Here is a 19,637-nt window from a genome sequence, read left to right as displayed (position 1 = left end):
TACATTTGCTGAGGAGTGCTTTACTTCCAATTATGTGGTCAATTTTGGAATAAGTGTGATGTGGTGCTGAGAAGAATGTATATTCTGTTGACTTGGGGTGGAGAGTTCTATAGATGTCTATTAGGTCCGCTTGGTGCAGAGATGAGTTCAATTCCTGGATATCCTTGTTAACTTTCTGTCTCATTGATCTGTCTAATGTTGACAGTGGAGTGTTGAAGTCTCCCATTATTATTGTATGGGAGTCTAAGTCTCTTTGTAAGTCTCTAAGGACTTGCTTTATGAATCTGGGTGCTCCTGTATTGGGTGCATATATATTTAGGATAGTTAGCTCTTCCTGTTGAATTGATCCCTTTACCATTATGTAATGGCCTTCTTTGTCTCTTTTGATCTTTGATGGTTTAAAGTCTGTTTTATCAGAGACTAGGATTGCAACCCCTGCTTTTTTTTGTTCTCCATTTGCTTGGTAGATCTTCCTCCATCCCTTTATTTTGAGCCTATGTATGTCTCTGCATGTGAGATGGGTCTCCTGAATACAGCAGACTGATGGGTCTTGACTCTTTATCCAGTTTGCCAGTCTGTGTCTTTTAATTGGAGCATTTAGTCCATTTACATTTAAGGTTAATATTGTTATGTGTGAACTTGATCCTGCCATTATGATATTAACTGGTTATTTTGCTCATTAGTTGATGCAGTTTCTTCCTAGCCTCGATGGTCTTTACATTTTGGCATGTTTTTGCAATGGCTGGTACCGGTTGTTCCTTTCCATGTTTAGGGCTTCCTTCATGGTCTCTTGTAAGGCAGGCCTGGTGGTGACAAAATCTCTAAGCATTTGCTTATCTGTAAAGAATTTTATTTCTCCTTCACTTATGAAACTTAGTTTGGCTGGATATGAAATTCTGGGTTTAAAATTCTTTTCTTTAAGAACGTTGAATATTGGCCCCCACTCTCTTCTGGCTTGTAGAGTTTCTGCCGAGAGATCTGCTGTCAGTCTGATGGGCTTCCCTTTGTGGGTAACCCGACCTTTCTCTGTGGCTGCCCTTAAGATTTTTTCCTTCATTTCAACTTTGGTGAATCTGGCAATTATGTGTCTTGGAGTTGCTCTTCTGGAGGAGTATCTTTGTGGCGTTCTCTGTATTTCCTGAATTTGAATGTTGGCCTGCCCTGCTAGGTTGGGGAAGTTCTCCTGGATGATATCCTGTAGAGTGTTTTCCAATTTGGTTCCATTTTCCCCCTCACTTTCAGGCACCCCAATCAGACGTAGATTTGGTCTTTTGACATAATCCCATACTTCTTGCAGGCTTTGTTCATTTCTTTTTCTTCTTTTTTCTTTTGGTTTCTCTTCTCGCTTCATTTCATTCATTTGATCCTCCATCGCTGATACTCTTTCTTCCAGTTGATCGAGTCGGTTACTGAAGCTTGTGCATTTGTCACGTATTTCTCGTGTCATGGTTTTCATCTCTGTCATTTCGTTTATGACCTTCTCTGCATTAATTAATCTAGCTGTCAATTCTTCCACTCTTTTTTCAAGATTTTTAGTTTCTTTGCGCTGGGTACGTAATTCCTCCTTTAGCTCTGAGAGGTTTGATGGACTGAAGCCTTCTTCTCTCATCTCATCAAAATCATTCTCTGACCAGCTTTGATCCGTTGCTGGCGATGGGCTGTGCTCCTTTGGAGGAGGAGATGCGCTCTTATTTTTTGAATTTCCAGCTTTTCTGCCCTGCTTTTTCTCCATCTTTGTGGTTTTATCTGTCTCTGGTCTTTGATGATGGTGACGTACTGATGGGGTTTTGGTATAGGTGTCCTTCCTGTTTGATAGTTTTCCTTCTGACAGTCAAGACCCTCAGCTATAGGTCTGTTGGAGATTGCTTGAGGTCCACTCCAGACCCTGTTTGCCTGGGTATCAGCAGCAGAGGTTGCAGAAGATAGAATATTGCTGAACAGCAAGTGCACCTGTCTGATTCTTGCTTTGGAAGCTTCCTCTCAGGGGTGTACTCCACCCTGTGAGGTGTGGGGTGTCAGACTGCCCCTAGTGGGGGATGTCTCCCAGTTAGGCTACTCAGGGGTCAGGGACCCACTTGAGCAGGCAGACTGCCCCTTCTCAGATCTCAACCTCCCTGTTGGGAGATCCACTGCTCTCTTCAAAGCTGTCAGACAGAGTCCTTCGCGTCTGCACAGGCTTTTGCTCCTTTAGCTGAGCCCTGTCCCCAGAGGGGGAGTCTACAGAGACAGGCAGGTTTCCTTGAGCTGCTGTGAGCTCCACCCAGTTCGAGCTTCCCAGCGGCTTTGTTTACCTACTTAAGCCTCAGCGATGGCGGGCGCCCCTCCCGCAGCCTCGCTGCTGCCTTGCGGTTAGATTGCCGCAGACTGCTGTGTTAGCAAGGAGGGAGGCTCCGTGGGCGTGGGACCCTCCCGGCTAGGTGTGGGATATATTCTCCTGTGTGCCGGTGTTACAGCGCAGTATTGGGGTGGGAGTTACCCGATTTTCCAGGTGTTGTGTGTCTCAGTTCCCCTGGCTAGGAAAAGGGACTCCCTTCCCCCTCGCGCTTCCCAGGTGAGGCGATGCCTCGCCCTGCTTCAGCTCTCGCTGGTCAGGCTGCAGCAGCTGACCCGCACGGATTGTCCGGCACTCCCGAGTGAGATGACCCCAGTACCTCAGTTGAAAATGCAGAAATCTCCGGTCTTCTGTGTCGCTCGCGCTGGGAGATGGAGACTGGAGCTGTTCCTAGTCAGCCACCTTGCTCCGCTCCTGATTTTTCATATATCCATCCATCCCTCTATCCTTCCATCAGTCCATCTTATTTTTTTATACATTTCAGAGTAAAGTGCAGACATTGATATAGTTCTTAAATATTTTAGCATGCACATTATTTACTAGTGTTTAATATATATTTTGAGGGTGTTTTGTTGTTTGTTTTGAGACAGAGTGTGTCTGTGTCATCCAGGCTGGAGTGTAGTGGTATGATCTCGGCTCCCTGAAACCTCCGCCTCCCGGGTTCAAGCAATTCTCGTACCTCAGCCACCCAAATAGCTGGGATTACAGGCATGCGCCACTATGCCAGGCTAATTTTTCTTTGAATTTTTAGTAGAGACGGGGTTTCGCCGTGTTGGCCAGGCTGGTCTCCTGACCTCAAGTGATCCACCCGCCTCAGCCTCCCAAAGTGCTGGATTACAGGCGTGAGTCACCATGCCCAGGCTTTGAGTGTTTTTCTTTAAATGTAAGACACACACAGTAAGAAAATGTGAATCTCGAAGGTGTATTTGCTGAACTTTGGCAAATGTACACACCTAGGTAACCTCAAGTGACTTTTTTTAATCGTGTTAAAATATACGTAACATTTACCATTTTAATCATTTCTTAAGTGGACAGTTCAGTGGCTTTAAGTACATTCACATTGTTATGCAACTGTTATCGTATCCAAGGCCAGGCGCAGTAGCTCATGGCTGTAATCCCAGCAATTTGGGGGGCCGGGGTGGGCGGATCACCTGAGGTTAGGAGTTAAAATCAGCCATGGTTAACATGGTGAAACCCCGTTTCTACTAAAAATACAAAAATTAGCTGGGTTTGGTGGCACGCACCTGTAATCCCAGCTACTGGGGAGGCTGAGGCAGGAGAATCGCCTGAACCCAGGAGGCGGAGGCGGAGGTTGCAGTGAGCCAAGATCGTGCCATTGCACTCCAGCTTGGGCAACAAGAGCAAAACTCCGTCTCAAAAAAAAAAAAAAAAATTATCATATCCATTTGCAGAACGTTTTTATCATTCCATACTGAAACCCCATACCCATTACATAATGACTTCCCATTCTCTTTCCTTCCACTCCAACCAGCCTCTGATAACCAGTACTCCACTTCTTATTGCTGCTATTTTAGCTACCTCACATATGTGGAATAATGCAATATTTGTCCTTTTGTGTCTGCCTTATTTCACTTAGCATAATGTTTTTAAGGCACATCTATGTTGTAGCATATGTCAGAATTTCATTCCTTTTTAAGGCTGAATAATGTACTCAGTTGATTTATTTTTTATTTATTTATTTTTTAGAGACAGAGTCTCACTCTGTCACCCAGGCTGAAGTGCAGTGGCACAATCACAGCTCATTGCAGCCTTGAACTTGTCGGCCCAAGTGATACTCTTGCCTTAGCCTCCTGAGTAACTAGGACTACAGGCATGTGTCACCATAACAGGCTGATTTTTGACTAATTTTTAAGTTGTTGGTGTGTTTGTGTATTTTCATGATACATCTGAATATATATATCATGTGATACAGATCTGAATATATCTGAAGGTAACTGAGTTTTGAGGGATGGCTGAGTATTACCCCAATAGCTTCTTATAATAATGGTCTGCTTACTAATGCCAGATATCCTTTCTGGTTTTCAATTATAATTTTAAAATTGGGAGAGGGTTAGGAGATACACAGTAATGGAAGAACACCAAATTGAAGGCAGGAGTTAGGAGTCTTCAGGTAGCCTCACTGATTTGCTGAATGTCTTTGAGGAAGATCACTTAACGTTTGCCTTTCTAAGGGTCCTTCTGGCTCAAAAGTTGCATGAATATATGATTTGACTTTTGAATATGCTGGCGGACAAAATGTAGATAATTTAGTAAATTCCATAGACTTTCTATTTTAAACAAAGGGCTACTTAATTGGAAACCTATGTGACAAGAGTCTCAAATCCACAAGGTAGATATAGACTGATGAGCCCTGTTTGGTTGCTTTTCTGAAGGAAAAAGACTGCTTGTCTTCAAGGGGCTGGTGCTACTTGGGACCAGAAACCTAGTGTTGTTTACACTTTCAGTTTATCAAAATAAACGAGAAAAAATTGAGTATTTATGGGAAATCTTGTGATTTCTTAACATCAACTAATGCAACTAAAAAATAGTACTTTTCATGCCAAAGAAAACACATCTTTGGACCAAATTCAGTCTGCCAGCTAATAGTTTGTGACCTTTGCTAGTTAAGGAAGAAGTTTTTGGCCTCTTCTCATAAATATAGGTTTTATATTTATGAGAAGGTTTTATATTTATGAGAAGGTTTTATATTTATAAGGTTTTATATTTTTATATTGGTTTTACTACTGAGCATGAAATTTGTTTTAAAGCTACATATTCTGTATTTCAGGGTAGGTATATTTTTTATGTCTTGATGCTATTTTGTAAAAAACCAATATGTTATGCCTTTTTAAAGAAAACCCATAATCAGCCTATTTTTTATTTTTAAAATTATTGGCCAGTCTGTTTTTTTCTTCCTCAAACAGAAATTGCATGAAAGATATACTATAGAAAATCCTTGTGTCAATTAACACATTTTGAAATATATAGAATAATTAACACTGGACAATCAAGGAAAGATGAGTTTCATAGGAAAATACTTGATTGAAGACCAGTATGCAGATCTGTGTGCATATGAGACACATTTTTATAATGCTGTTACTTGGACACTCACTACTGATGAGCAGCAAGATGGTATGGAATCTTTGTAGCAAGCTTGCTGTGAAAGATCTAGCATATGCTGGCTTTGTAAGGTCACTGAAGGCAATTTATGTGTAGTTTTGACCACTGGTTAATTTTATAACCTTGAGTATGATAGGACACGTTAAGTTCTAGAAACCCAACATATGAGTTTCTCCCACTTTTTGTTACGTTTTGTTTTGTTTTGAAATGGGTCTCACTCTGTTACCCAGGCTGGAGCGCAATGGCTATTCACAGGCACCAGCATTGCATGCTACAGCCTTGAACTCCTGGGCTCAAGTGATCCTCATGCCTCATCCTTCTGAGTAGCTGGAACTACCGGTGCAGGACATTGCACCTGGCTCCCACCGTTTTTGTTTTCATTTTTCCTTTTAACATTTTTATTTTTAAAAAATTAAAACAATTTTTTTTGAAACAGGGTCTGGCTCTGTTACCCAGGCTGGAATACAGTGGCATGATCTCGGCTCACTGCAACCTCTGCCTCCTGGGCTTAAACTGCCCTCCCACTTCAGCCTCCAAGTAGTTGGCACTACAGGTGCACACCACCACGGCTGGCTAATTTTTGTATTTTTTTTTAGAGATGGGGTTTCACCATATTGCCTAGGCTGCTCTTGAACTCCTGAGCTCAAGTGATCTGCCTGCCTCAGCCTCCCAAAGTGCTGAGATTACAGGCGTGAGCCACTGTGCCCTGCCTCTAAACGTTTTATTTTAGTTTAATTAATTTATTTGCCGAGACAGAGTCTGGTCTGTCACCCAGGCTGGAGTACAGTGGCATGATCTTGGCTTATTACAGCCTCTACTTCCTGGGCTCAAGCAAACCTTCCACCTCAGCCTCCTGAGTTGTTGGGATTACAGGTGAGTGCCACCATGCCCAGCTAATTTTTTATTTTTACTTTTTGTAGAGATGGAGTCTCCCTATGTTGCCCAGGTTGGTCTTAAACTCCTGTACTCAAGCAGTCCTCCTGCCTCATCCTCCCAAAGTGCTGGGATTACAGATGTGAGCTTCTGTGCCTGGCCAAAGTTTTTATTAGTAATATTTCAAACATGTATAACACAGAGAATAATGTAAGTTCACCTACTTTTAATCATTACCCAAATAATTATTTTTTTTTATATCTCCATCTCTTCTCCATCCTCTCGATTATTTTGAAGTAAATTCTAGATGACGTATTTCATTTGCAGATGTCTCACTGTGTATCTCTAAAACATAAGAGTGCTTAACAACAACCAAAAAAACCTCCTAAAAACATTGATTTCTTAATATCATCAAGCATTTGCGTTATGTTGGTATTTCCATTTCCCAAATTGTCTTATAAATTAAAAAACCTTTTTTTTTTTTTACTTTGTTTAAATTGGAATCCAAATAAGGATGTATATTTTGATTCATTGTTTTATCTGTTAGGTCTTTTAAGATTGAGATTCCCCGTGCTTGCCTCAGCAGCACATGTAATAAAATTGGAATGATACAGAGATAAGCATGGCCCCTTAAAAAAAGAAGAATCCTCTTCATAGCTTCATTAAAAATTATTTTTCAGCAACTATGGAATGTTTCTTCTGTCGTTTCCTACAGTCTGCATTTATGTGGTGGTGGTGAATATGTTCCTTTGTTCGTTGTATTTTCTGTAAATTAATGACTAGTTGTAGAGCAGTGGCTCTCAGCAGGGGTGATTTTGCTCTCCAGGGGATATTTGGTAATGTCTGGAGACATTTTTGCTGGTCACACTGGTCACAACTTGGGGATGCTATTGGCCTCTAGTGGATAGAGGCCAGGGTTGCTGCTAAACATGCTACAAAGCACAGGAAACCTGCACAGCAAAGAATTATCTAACTTAAAATGTCAGCAGTACTGAGGTTGAGAAACTGATCCAGAGACTTGATCAGATTCAGGTTTAATTATATTTTGCCTGGTTCTCTCTCTTTTCATGATGTTAGGAGCTATTGATTATTGCCCAGTTTCATTAATTTGCTAGGGACTTACAAAAGTGTAATATTCTAATTCTCCCTTCCTTATCTGAAGTACCTCTATAAAAAGAAACTACCCTTTATCAATTAATTGGTTACCCTGAGCTACAGTTCATATAGTAAAGGCAGATTAAATGCCTGATGCTTTCCCTTTCTTCACCAGCCAATGACATTTTATATTTTATTCCAGGTTGATCTCCTATCAAGAGTTTTTGGCATTTGAATCTGTTTTATGTGCTCCAGATTCCATGTTCATAGTGGCTTTCCAGTTGTTTGACAAGAGTGGAAATGGAGAGGTGACATTTGGTAAGGGAAAAAGAAGATTATAAGTGATAAGTTAATGATGCTGGTCCAGTCTTCAATTGCTAAATCTAGTAACTAAACATAGATTACTGCTTATTTAGGACCTGATCCACAATTGAGTTTCCTAAAAGGATTTATGCAGATAAAGATGGCTTTATTTTTTCAAAGCATTAAACTGTTGCCAAAGATGAGAAAGTGTAGGAATGCTGTTGCTTTAGCTCATTGAGTCACTGACACTTTCACATTCCTAAAATAAATGGTGTAAGATTTTCTTGTTCTGGGCCAGCCTGGGCAAAATTCCTTACGAGGTAGATTTTGAACAACTCGAAACAATTTTCTCATTCTTTAAGTGATTTTTAGATAGGGAGTTCAGAGCTTCTCTTGTAGCATCCTTGGAAAATTGCTGCTATGTCATTGTAACACCAAGAATGGAACTGAAGGAGTATATCAAGGCAAAATTAGTGTTCTCTGAACCTGAATTTTAGATTTCAGTTTTAGGAAAGAGGCTAGAATATTAAAATTGCCATCTGACTTAGATGTAGAAATTTATTTAAATCCTCTAGTAGACGCATAATCTAACACATTGTTGATGTTTCACAGGTGTATACACTAGGATTTTTATTTGTAACTATATATTAAAGACACTTTTTTACAGAAATTAGTATATGTTTAGTAAAAGTATTGGCTAATTTTTCTTGGAACAATTTTTTAAATAAAAACCATGTAGTAGTTCAAGGACCTTGAGTACTGTCCCCACCTTTTAAAAATATTTGAATTGTTTTTATTGTGGCAAAAAACACATAAGATAAAATTTACTGTCTTAACCATTTTAAATGTACAGTTTAGTAGTATTAAGTATATTCACATTGTTGTGAAAGAGATCTCCAGAAATTTTTCATCTTGCAAAATTAAACTTAAGCCCCCTTTTATAGAGTGAATTGTCATGGATATTTGTAGAAATACCCTTGAAAAATCAGACTTTCCCTGAGCTATGGCACTAAACACTTGTTCAATCAGAAGGACCAGTAGTGCCTTGACTGTAATTTTGGTGGACACATTTTCTAGCTTGGCATTGATTGTTTTCTTCTTCCTTCTGCCCATTGACTCAACTATCTTCTGTATGAGAAGACTTTCCAAGAAAATGCTATGCAGAGTTTTTGTTTTGTTTTTGTTTGTTTGTTTGTTTGTTTGTTTGTTTTGAGACGGAGTCTTGCTCTGTCGCCCAGGCTGGATTGCAGTGGCGTGAACTTGGCTCATTGCAACCTCTGCCTCCCGGGTTCAAGTGATTCTTCTGCCTCAGCCTTCCGAGTGGCTGGGATTACAGGCATGTGTCACCATGCCCAGCTAATTTTTGTATTCTTATTAGAGACGGGGTTTTACCATGTGGGCCAGGCTAGTCTCGAACTCTTGACCTCATGATCCGCCTGTCTTGGCCTACCAAAGTGCTGGGATTACAGTCCTGAGCCACCGCGCCTGGCCCGCTATGCAGTTATTTAGATTTTTGCATATAAATCTTGGCATCCTCCTCCTTTGGAGCAAGCTTCAGCCATCTTGCCTCCTGAAGAATGTTGACTTTCCTCAGAAACACCTAGGTTCTGTAGTTTAAGGCACAAAACCTCCATCATCTCATTCAGCATTAACCATGTACTACTAGTAATGCTGCGTTTTCTATTTTCAGTAGGTATCACACATGCTCACATATCTCACAAATGTGATGCAGAAATGCTTGGAAAATAACTTGATGCAGATGTTTGAGTTAGTGAGAGTGCCCTGTGCTTATATCCTGTGTGCATTAAGAATTAGATCTCACAATCAAATTCTAATTTTTGTCCCTCTACCTTAATATCATGGTTCTTTGTGTCTCCTCCATTTAATTACTTTTCCTAGTTTCTATTATTATAAAATTAGTAACTCAAGTCACTTCATCCAACAGACTGTCAAGACCAACTTAAAGACACATGCCATTGTTGATAAACAGATTAAAATGAGTGTAGGAAGTAGCTAAGTTTATATATACCTTATTTAATGTAAATGAAAGCTTGTAGTTATTAGATCTCAACTTTAGTTTTCTTTTTTTTTTTTTTTTTTTGGAGGTGGAGCCTCACTCTGTCACCCAGGCTGGAATGCAGTGGCGCTATCTTGGCTCACTACAACCTCTGCCTCCTGGGTTTAAGCGATTCTCCTGCTTCAGCTTCCCAAGTACCTGGGATTACAGGTGCCCGTCACCATGCCTGGCTAATTTTTGTATTTTTAGTAGAGATGGGGCTTTGCCCATGTTGGTCAGGCTGGCCAGTCTCAAACTCCTGACCTCAGGTGATCTACCCACCTCGGTCTCCCAAAGTGCTGAAATTACAGATGTGAGCCACTGTGCCCAGCCAACTTTAGCTTTTTATAGGTCTTCTGTTTTTCTTTCAGACTATTATTTATGAGTTAGAATTTTTAGAAATATAGTTAGGATTAAACACAAATCAGTTTTAGTTTTTATAGTACCAGGTATAAACTGAAGAACATATGAGCCCTCAAGAATCTTGCTTTCATTCTTTTCCTCCATAATCTAGAGACAGGAATATTATTATGGAATAAGAAAAAGATGAAGCCAGGTACGGTGGTGCATACCTGTAGTCTCAGCTCCCAAAGGAGTGATTTCAGCTCCTTGGGAGACTGAAATGGGAGGATCTCTTGAGCCCAGAGTTTGAGGCCAGCTTGCACAACATGGTGATACCCAGTCTCTAAAAATTAAAAAAAATTTTTTTAAAGCTGTACCCTGTTTCTGTTCTGGGTTCCCTGGCTAGCTGGTTGGCTCTCTTGATGGTGCTCACCTATTTCCTAAGGACTTTGACCATTTTACCTTCTGTCCCTGCCTTCCTAGTTTTAAGGATCCACTTTGAGACAAATTTTCTTAAGTAGAATGAGAGAAATAATAAAAGAAAGTTTCCTTTCATATTTTTAAGAAGAAAAATATTGAAATCTTGTTAAATGGCATTTAACAGACTACAGAATTTCTACATAAGGAAATAATTAACTTGGAGTTTATTTTTATAGGATTTTGGATCTGGGGTGAAGGTCAGTTTTCATGTTTGTACCCACTTAATAAAATGAATTGTGCTTATGTATTTATAGGCACATGTTTAGGTAAAAGGAAATTTTAGATCAATTCTAAATAGAGTTAAATCCTTTTCCACCAAATGGCCTTCTGTTTTCTAGTTTGGAGCTATTTATAGTTTTCTCTTGTGCACATGAGAGAAAGTTGGAAGACAATATTAGATGCAAGGTGTAAGGAAGGGGAGAAAACCTGTTATGCCATCAGCATCTCTTCTAGACTATGATGATAATGTTATCTCTGTACTTCCTATATATTCTCATTTATGCTTTTTTTAGATATGATTTTATACACATCAAATTATATACTTAAACTGTGTGCATCTTTGCAAGTATTTATATAAGTAGTAATATTGAACATTTACTTGAGTGCTTATATGAGGTTTTTTGTTGTTAAAGATACCTCTGCTCTGGGGAGAAGCCTTAGATTGAGGCCTTGGAAATCCGTTTCAGAATGTGAAAGCTTAGGAAAGGGTTCTGGAGTTTTTTTAAGAGTGAATAAAATATTAGTTAATTGTTTCCTCTTTGATGTTTCTTTAATAAAACTTCTAATGCATGCTGTGGATAATTAATTAATGGCTTGTATATCTGTTACTGCCAGGTGGCATGAGCCTTATAGAGGCCATTGCATGACTGGTGTGTGCTAGCTACAGTGTAAGTTTGCCTTGGTCTCACCATTATCCACAAGTGTACTGGAGATCCTGTTCAGTACTATTAGATTCAGGTAACCTAGATAAGCAGTTATACTACATTGTGTTGTCAGTAGCTGCCGTGCATTTAAAATCCAAGTTAAAAAAAGGCCGGGCGCGGTGGCTCATGTCTGTAATCCCAGCAGTTTGGGAGGCCAAGGTGGGCAGACTACTTGAGCCCAAGAGTTCCAGACCAGCACGGGTGACATAGTGAAACCCCATCTCTACTAAAAACACAAAAATTAGCCGGGCGTGGTGGCGCATGCCTGTAGTCCCAGCTACTTGGGAGGCTGAGGCAGGAGGATAGCTTGAGCCTGGGAAGTAAAGGGTGCAATGAGTTGAGATTGTGCCATTACACTCTAGCCTGGGGGACCAGAGTGAAACCCTGTCTCAATTTTTTAAAAAAGGCCTATTGCCTTACTAAAGATTTAATCTTTTTTTTTTTTTTTTAAAGGGGCCAGGTGCGGTGGCTCACGCCTGTAATCTCAGCAGTTTGGGAGGCCAAGGTGGGCGGATCACAAGGTCAGGAGTTTGAGACCAGCCTGGCCAACATGGTGAAACCCCGTCTCTACCAAAAATACAAAAATTAGCCAGGCGTGGTGGTGGGTGCCTATAATCCCAGCTACGTGGGAGGCTGAGGCAGGAAAGTAGCTTGCAACCGGAAGCCGGAGGTTGCAGTGAGCTGAGATTGCGCCACTGCACTCCAGCCTGGGTGAAAGAGTGCAACTCTGTCTCCAAAAACAAACAAACAAACAAACAAACAAACAGAAAACCCACAACAAACTGTTGTCTATTTACTAATAAAATGAGTATGAAACATGTTATATGTTCTGAGTTCTCTATTAAAATCAACATTGTGCTCCAAATTTGGTGTTTGCCTAGGGATGGACACTCTTCAAAGTAAGCTTTTCCACGGACACATCCTCACCCTCTTACTGAAGAAACCTCAGAAAGCAGAGATTCCTTTAAATGTAGTACTATGTTTGACCGTTAATACATATAGCAAATAAAAATGTGTTCCATTTCTGCCCCTGAAATAGGCTGTTTTTCCCTGAAGGAGAGAATAAGTTGGGGTGGGTTAGGCACAACCTCTGTTATTATTTTAAAGAGCCAGGAGATGGAAGTGTAGTTATGAAAAATGTACCCTTTCTCACTGGAAGCAAAGCTATAGACATGGAATAATATGAAATTCTGTGGTGGCCAGGTGCAGTGGCTCACGCCTGTAATCCCAGCACTTTGGGAGGCTGAGGTAGTAGGATCACCTGAGGTCAGGAGTTCAAGACCAGCCTGGCTGGGCTGGGTGCAGTGGCTCATGCCTGTAATCCCAGCACTTTGGGAGGCTGAGGCAAGCGGATCACAAGATCAAGAGTTTGAGACCAGTCTGGCCAATATGGTGAAACCTCGTCTGTACAAAAAATACAAAAAAATTAGCCAGGCATGGTGGTATATGCCTGTAATCCTAGCTACTTGGGAGGCTGAGGCAGGAGAATTGTTTGAACCCAGGAGGCGGAGGTTGCAGTGAGCTGAGATCAGGCCACTGCACTGCAGCCTAGGCGACATAGCAAGATTCCGTCTCAAAAACAAAAAACAAAAAACAAAAAACCCAGCATGGCCAATATGGTGAAACCCTGTCTCTAGCAAAAATACGAAAATTAGCTGAGCGTGGTGGCATGCGCCTGTAATCTCAGCTACTTGGGAGGCTGAGGCAGGAGAATTGCTTGAATCTGGGAGGCAGAGGCTGTAGTGAGCCAAGATCATGCCACTGCATTCCAGCCTGGGTGACACAGTGAGACTGTATCTAAAAAAAATAAAGGAATTCTATGGTGGCCAGGCATGGTGACTCATGCCTGTAATCCCAGTACCTTGTGAGGCCGAGGCAGGAGGATCACTTGATGCCAGGAGTTCAAGACCAGCCTGGGCAACATGGTGAAACCCGGTCTTTACTAAAAATACAAAAAAATTAGCCAGTTATGGTGGTGTGCCCCTATAACCCTGGCTACTTGGGAGGCTGAGGTGGGATAATCTCTTGAAGTCGGAGGCAGAGGTTGCAGTGAGCCAAGATCACACCACTGGGCCGGGCGCAGTGGCTCACGCCTGTAATCCCAGCACTTTGGGAGGCCAAGGTGGGTGGATCATGAGGTCAGGAGATCGAGACCATCCTGGCTAACAGGGTGAAACCCTGTCTCTACTAAAAATACAAAAAAATTAGCCAGGCGTGGTGGCGGACGCCTGTAGTCCCAGCTACTCGGGAGGCTGAGGCAGGAGAATGGCATGAACCCGGGAGGCTGAGGTTACAGTGAGCTGAAATTGTGCCGCTGCACTCCAGCCTGGGCGACAGAGCAAAACTGTCTCAAAAAAAAAAAAAAAAAAAAAAAAGACACCACTGACTTCAGCCTGCATGACAGAGAAAGACTTTCATAAAAAGAAATGAAAATTCTATGATAATAAATATGTACTTTAATTTGATAAGAAGTAGAGCTTCACCTGAGTATTCAGATTAAATCAGGAAGAATTTTTGATATTTTTTTTCTTTGTGTTGTTTTTGGATATTGCAGAGAAGTTTTTTGGGTTTTGCTTTTTTTTTTAGTACTCAAGGCTATTAGAGTAGCTTAAGAGTTCAAGGTTAAAAAAAGATGGATTGTTATTAGTTTTTATGCTATTTGATGATAGACTGTTGAAGCATCTAGCTTAAATAATAATAGTATGTATGTATGTATGTATGTATGTATGTATGTATTTTGAGACAGAGTCTTGCTGTGTCGCCCAGGGTGGAGTGCAGTGGTGTGATCTTGGCTCACTGCAACCTCCACCTCCCGGGTTCTAGTGATCCTCCTGCCTCAGCTTCCCGCGTAGCTGGACTACAGGCATGTGCCCGACTAATTTTTTGTATTTTTAGTAGAGACAGGGTTTAACCATGTTGGCCAAGCTGATCTCAAACTTCTAACCTCAGGTGATCCCCCTGCCTTGGCCTCCCAAAGTGCTGGGATTACAGGCGTGAGCCACCACGCCCAACTGATAGATAGTCTTTAAATATGAACTCATCTTTCCTGAGAAATAGACCTTTACATATATTTGACAGCAGGACTACTCTATTGACTATGCAGTAGTCCCTTCTAGAGGTAGGTAAAGGGCTAATAGAAATACTTTCTCTCAGAGAAACAGGAGGTCATTCAGAAAACTAATGACCATCTGAGAGTAGAACCCAGAAGTCTGGGACTGAGTCTGCATGCCATGTTGGTTGGGACGTCCTCTACAAGTTCCTGTTGTTGGTCTTTTTGTTGTTGTTGTTTGTTTTCCTTTGTTTTCTTTTTTGGCTCCCAGTTGTGCCTCCTCTTTCCTCCAATTTTTCCTTCACTGAAAAACTCACTTCTACAAGCCTCACCATTGTTTTTGTTCAACTATATACAAGGATATTCACCATTCATGGTGGGAGTCCTAAAAACCTCTCTGACTTCACTTTAAGAACTGTGCAGGTGAAACTCAGCTACTGAGGAACTATTCCCCCTGACAATAAGAATGTCTGGTCTCAAGCCTATAAGTTGGTTGTAGTGGCTCATGCTGGGCTGGAATCCTTGGAATAAGGATGTCATTGGGCTGATGGTAGGTGGGCTGTGTCACAGGGCTGATGGCTTGTATACCTACAGGAGGAGTTCTCTGGCCACACCGTTGGTACAGCAGCTCCTTCCAGGCTCATTCATGGAACAGGCATGGTGGCAGTCTTGGAGAAGAGTGCCAGCCCCGGTCAGAGGTAATTTTGTACTGCAGAAAGGTGAACAAGACCAGTAGGAAGTGCCCATAAGAACCAGGGGAGGGATGAGGGTGGATGAGATGGGGAGACACAGTATGGGCTGCTGGGGAAATTAAAACCTCTGTTAAGACATATTTACATAATATATATGATTTAATGTGTATTTCATCTAGTCCAATCATCATAAGTGACTGATACAGCTAAACTGACTAATGTTACACATCTGTGAACATTTTTACTTAATCACAGTTGTCACCATTACCTGCTCTCCTGACAAATCATTGTGCTCCTCTCCTTTGAGCAAAGAGAACATAATGACAGGCTACTTTTGTATCTGGCCCCAGTTCCCTTTTCAATGGAAGTATAAACCATCCCTTTCATAAGCCCATGCTCTGCAGGAAGTGAAAAAGTTGTCTATTGTTCTCTATATGTCAGAAAACTAATGGATTCCTGTTTCTCTTAGCTATGCCAACCTAGTATAAAATACTATATCGTGATTTTGCTGCCAATAAGTTGTGACTGTCATTTCCCTTTCTTCCAGGCCAGAACTATGCTACAGAAATAGCATTCTTAAACATGGCAAAAAAGATCCTTGTTTGCCACTGGAAAGATGGGATTCTCTCTGGGGGTGGGTGGAACTTACCATGCAGTTTCAGTTAGATGTATTTGATGTATTTGACACTATTGGTGTTCCCTTTCATGTCATGCAGGATCTGATAAAGCTGGGTAACAAAAACACCAGTTGTTTGAGTTATTACCTCATACAAGTATAAGCTCTCCAGTTCTGGAGCTTTTATATAATTTTATTTATCACATTCTGATAAAAGTAAAGTGGCAATTTATGAATTGGACTTGAAAACAATAGTTTTAGTAATTATGTCTGTGTATCTGAATCAGCCTCAGGCACTTGGTAGTAGAAACAATAATAACAGAAGAGAAGTAGAACACATTTCCAGAAGTGCCAAAGTAGGTTTGTAATCTTACTAGTTCTAGTAATTATAGTAGTCCATGATGTGGCTTAAAAAAACCCTAAAAGTATCAGGGTAAATAAACCACAGCATGTAATAGTGATCATAACAAAACCGTATACAGAACTCTCAAGTGATCACTTTGGGAGAAGTAGAAAATGTCCAAATACTCATGGAAAATGACACTTCTGTATTTGGGGAGATCACTATGACTAATTTAGTCCATCATTTTGATTGTTTCAGAGACATTCTAAGATCTTATTTAGAGATGGCTAAGAAGTTTATGAAATAGGATATCTAAAGTTTTTATTACAGAGATATTTTCCAGATGTAAATCATACATTATAAATTTAGTTCATAAATATCTTTTTTGTGATAATAGAAATAATTTTTGTTTGTTTGTTTCTGTTATGTGACAGAGCCTTGCTGTGTCACCCAGGCTGGAGTGCAGTGGCATAATCTCGGCTGACTGCAATCTCCGCCTCCTGGGTTCAAGCAGTTCTGCCTCAGCCTCCTGAGTAGATGGGACTACAGGTGTGCGCCACCATGCCTGGCTAATTTTTGTATTTTTAGTAGAGGCAGAGTTTCACCATGGGGGCCAGGTTGGTCTCCAACTCCTGACCTCGTGATCTGCCCGCCTGTCCCAAAGTGCTGGCATTACAGGTATGAGCCACTGTGCCCAGCCAAAAAATTTTTTATAGTTAAATTTTCTTAGCTTGGATGCTTTTGCATTTTGGACTTTATTTTATATAGTTTCGCATTTGAAGTTCTGATATTTTCTTATTATATAAAAGGGATTCAATTTCATTCTACCATTATATAAAAATTATCTAGGTAGAAATATATACATATATTATGAAATAATTATATTTTAACTTTTGAAATAACCTTTAAAAGGTTACCATGAAATAACTATTCCCTTTAATAATTGTAATGTTACTTAATTAAATAAATGTAGTAATTTGTTCTAATTTGCTTTCCATTTTTAATTTTTTTTAACTTGAAGATGAAACACTTCTTTTTGTTAGACCTTAAAAGTAATAAATTAATTAATTTGGGACTAGAAACAGCTAATTAAGTTAGATCCTAAAAATCTTTAATGATCTGCTACAATATTTGTAGCCCTGAATATTTTCTGCTATCTTTATTATTTTAATTGTTTTATAAACTTTAACATCTTTTACAACTTGGAAGTTTCACATAGATTTAAGGATCATCTTTTGTGTTGGTTCGAAACCAGGATCCCACAAATTGCTATTGGGTTAATTCTTTGCTTTTTAAATTTGTATTTATGTAAGGTGAAAATGCTTGACCTATTTGAAAACTCTGAAGTATTTGTCCCTACTTAGGGAGGAAATGAATCCTGCATTCCATTTGAAAGAAAAGATGAGAATCCCATCTCCCCAGTGACATCCAATGCCTTCTTCCAACTTTGCTGATTGCTGCAATCTATTCAGAGCTATTATATTGACTCTAGGCTGGTAGAATGTTCAGTTCAGAATTCTTACATTCCCCTATCCCAATAGTAATGCTTTTATAAAGAAAAAGTGTATGTATATAAAACTAAAGGGAATCCATTAAACCATTTACAATATGAGATCAGTATCTTCTTTAAAGAATTTGCAGAAATTAGAGAAAATAGCATAGTTGGAGATTATAAAACCTTAAACATGTATTTACTGATTCTGTAGTATAACTGATAGCTATTGATGGCAAAACCCTTTCACTAATAAAATTGGCTGAAATTTGAAAATAATTTTGTTCTTAAGACATCAGTAAAACAGGCTTCCTGCTTTCTTAACTTCGTTCATGATTTTTTTTTTTTTTTTTTTTTTTGGCATGAGCTTCTAAATTAGTTTATCCAGTCTATGCTTGTTAAAGTACCAGTCATTTGTGAATTGACTTTTATTGTAAGTATAGATCTCTGTAAGAATGTAAATGACGTTGTTAGTGCATGAAGACAAACTGTCAGAGGGTTTTGGGTGTATGTTACACAGTGCGACTAGTTCTTATCTAAAAATTAGTGTACTGCATTTAACTCTTTATTTAAAAGTGAATCACTAATTTAACTTATCTTAAAATATTTTAATAGTTCAGACTAATAATCATGGATTTTATGGGGATTTCAAAGCTTTGTGTCAAGACCATATTTTTAACAATATCAGAAGCTTTTAATAAGGTGCTTGCTGCTGAGCTAATGATACGCTTTTGGTAGTTTTTCTTATACCTATCTTCAATAGACATTCAGGCTAGTGTGAATGTAATAATCAAGCCTCAATCAAACCATACTTAATATGACAAATATTGCATTATACTGTAATTTAGGTATTCATGCTTCTGATAAAGGGTTTAATTCGACTCCTTGAGGAACTGGGAAAACACTATTGATTTTGTACAGGATGTAAAGTAGCAGCCATTTATAATGTGAGATAGAAATCACTTTCTAATTAAAATTAAATAAAGAGAAATTAAGAATCTCATGGCCTTATATGCAATGGTACATAATCTTAAGTGTAAAATTATATTTTTTTGTATCAATTGTGTTCCTGTGCATGGTTTCTGGGCACAAAAAAACATTGCAGTTATTTTAATAGAAGCAGATAATACTGACTTTTAAAACTTCTCTTAATTTTTTTCTGTAGGAACATTGCAGTGGGTTAAAATACTTATTCCAGATGTAATTGATTTACTTTTGTTTTCCCTTTTAAGAAAATGTCAAAGAAATTTTTGGACAGACTATTATTCATCATCATATCCCTTTTAACTGGGACTGTGAATTTATCCGACTGCATTTTGGGCATAACCGGAAGAAGCATCTTAACTACACAGAATTCACACAGTTTCTCCAGGTAAGCTTAGTTTTCATAACAGGTATCAATATATACTATTCTTCTTCTGTGTCCTTCCCTTTTGTATTTATTAAGTTTATTACAAAAATAGAAGTTTTTGTAATAACTAGGTATTTCACCCCTAGTTTTTAAATTTTCCCCTCGCCAGAGGCAACTTCTTTAAACTCTTAATAACTATTTATTTCAGTGTTTACTTCCATTTATTTAAATAGTAAAGCACTTCTACTTTTTAATTTTCTGCTTTTAAGTGTTTTTTAATTGTATCCTAACTATAGAAGATTAGAAGCTAGTTCTGTTTTTTTTTTTTTTTTTTTTTTGAGACGGAGTCTCGCTCTGTTGTTGCCCGGGCTGGAGTGCAGTGGCCGGATCTCAGCTCACTGCAAGCTCCGCCTCCCCAGGTTCACGCCATTCTCCTGCCTCAGCCTCCCGAGTAGCTGGGACTACAGGCGCCCGCCACCTCGCCCGGCTAGTTTTTTGTATTTTTTTTTTTTTTTAGTAGAGACGGGGTTTCACAGTGTTAGCCAGGATGGTCTCCATCTCCTGACCTCG

At 39.6% G+C, this 19,637-nt stretch overlaps 1 protein-coding gene and 1 non-coding gene across 3 annotated transcripts in view; both read left to right on the top strand.

Moving 5' to 3' along the window:
- The window catches only part of SLC25A12 (solute carrier family 25 member 12), a 120,495-nt gene that overhangs the window by 39,372 nt on the left and 61,486 nt on the right, over positions 1-19,637 (top strand). For both annotated transcript variants that reach the window (XR_002725172.1, XM_023185930.1), the window contains exons 4-5: positions 7,623-7,738; positions 18,949-19,088. Coding sequence is in view for 1 of the 2 variants with exons in the window: in XM_023185930.1 (XP_023041698.1) it covers positions 7,623-7,738; positions 18,949-19,088 (256 nt within the window). In the remaining variant the exon portion in view is untranslated. The remainder of the gene's footprint in view (positions 1-7,622; positions 7,739-18,948; positions 19,089-19,637) is intronic.
- LOC111522199 lies at positions 6,896-7,001 on the top strand. The gene has a single exon (XR_002725194.1). It is a non-coding gene; the product is annotated as a U6 spliceosomal RNA (small nuclear RNA).

This window comes from Piliocolobus tephrosceles, chromosome 11, assembly GCF_002776525.5.
Source record: "Piliocolobus tephrosceles isolate RC106 chromosome 11, ASM277652v3, whole genome shotgun sequence".
Taxonomy (NCBI): Eukaryota; Metazoa; Chordata; class Mammalia; order Primates; family Cercopithecidae; genus Piliocolobus; species Piliocolobus tephrosceles.
The sequence above is the reverse complement of the archived record's forward strand: the minus strand, read 5'-3'. Positions and strand labels throughout refer to the sequence as shown.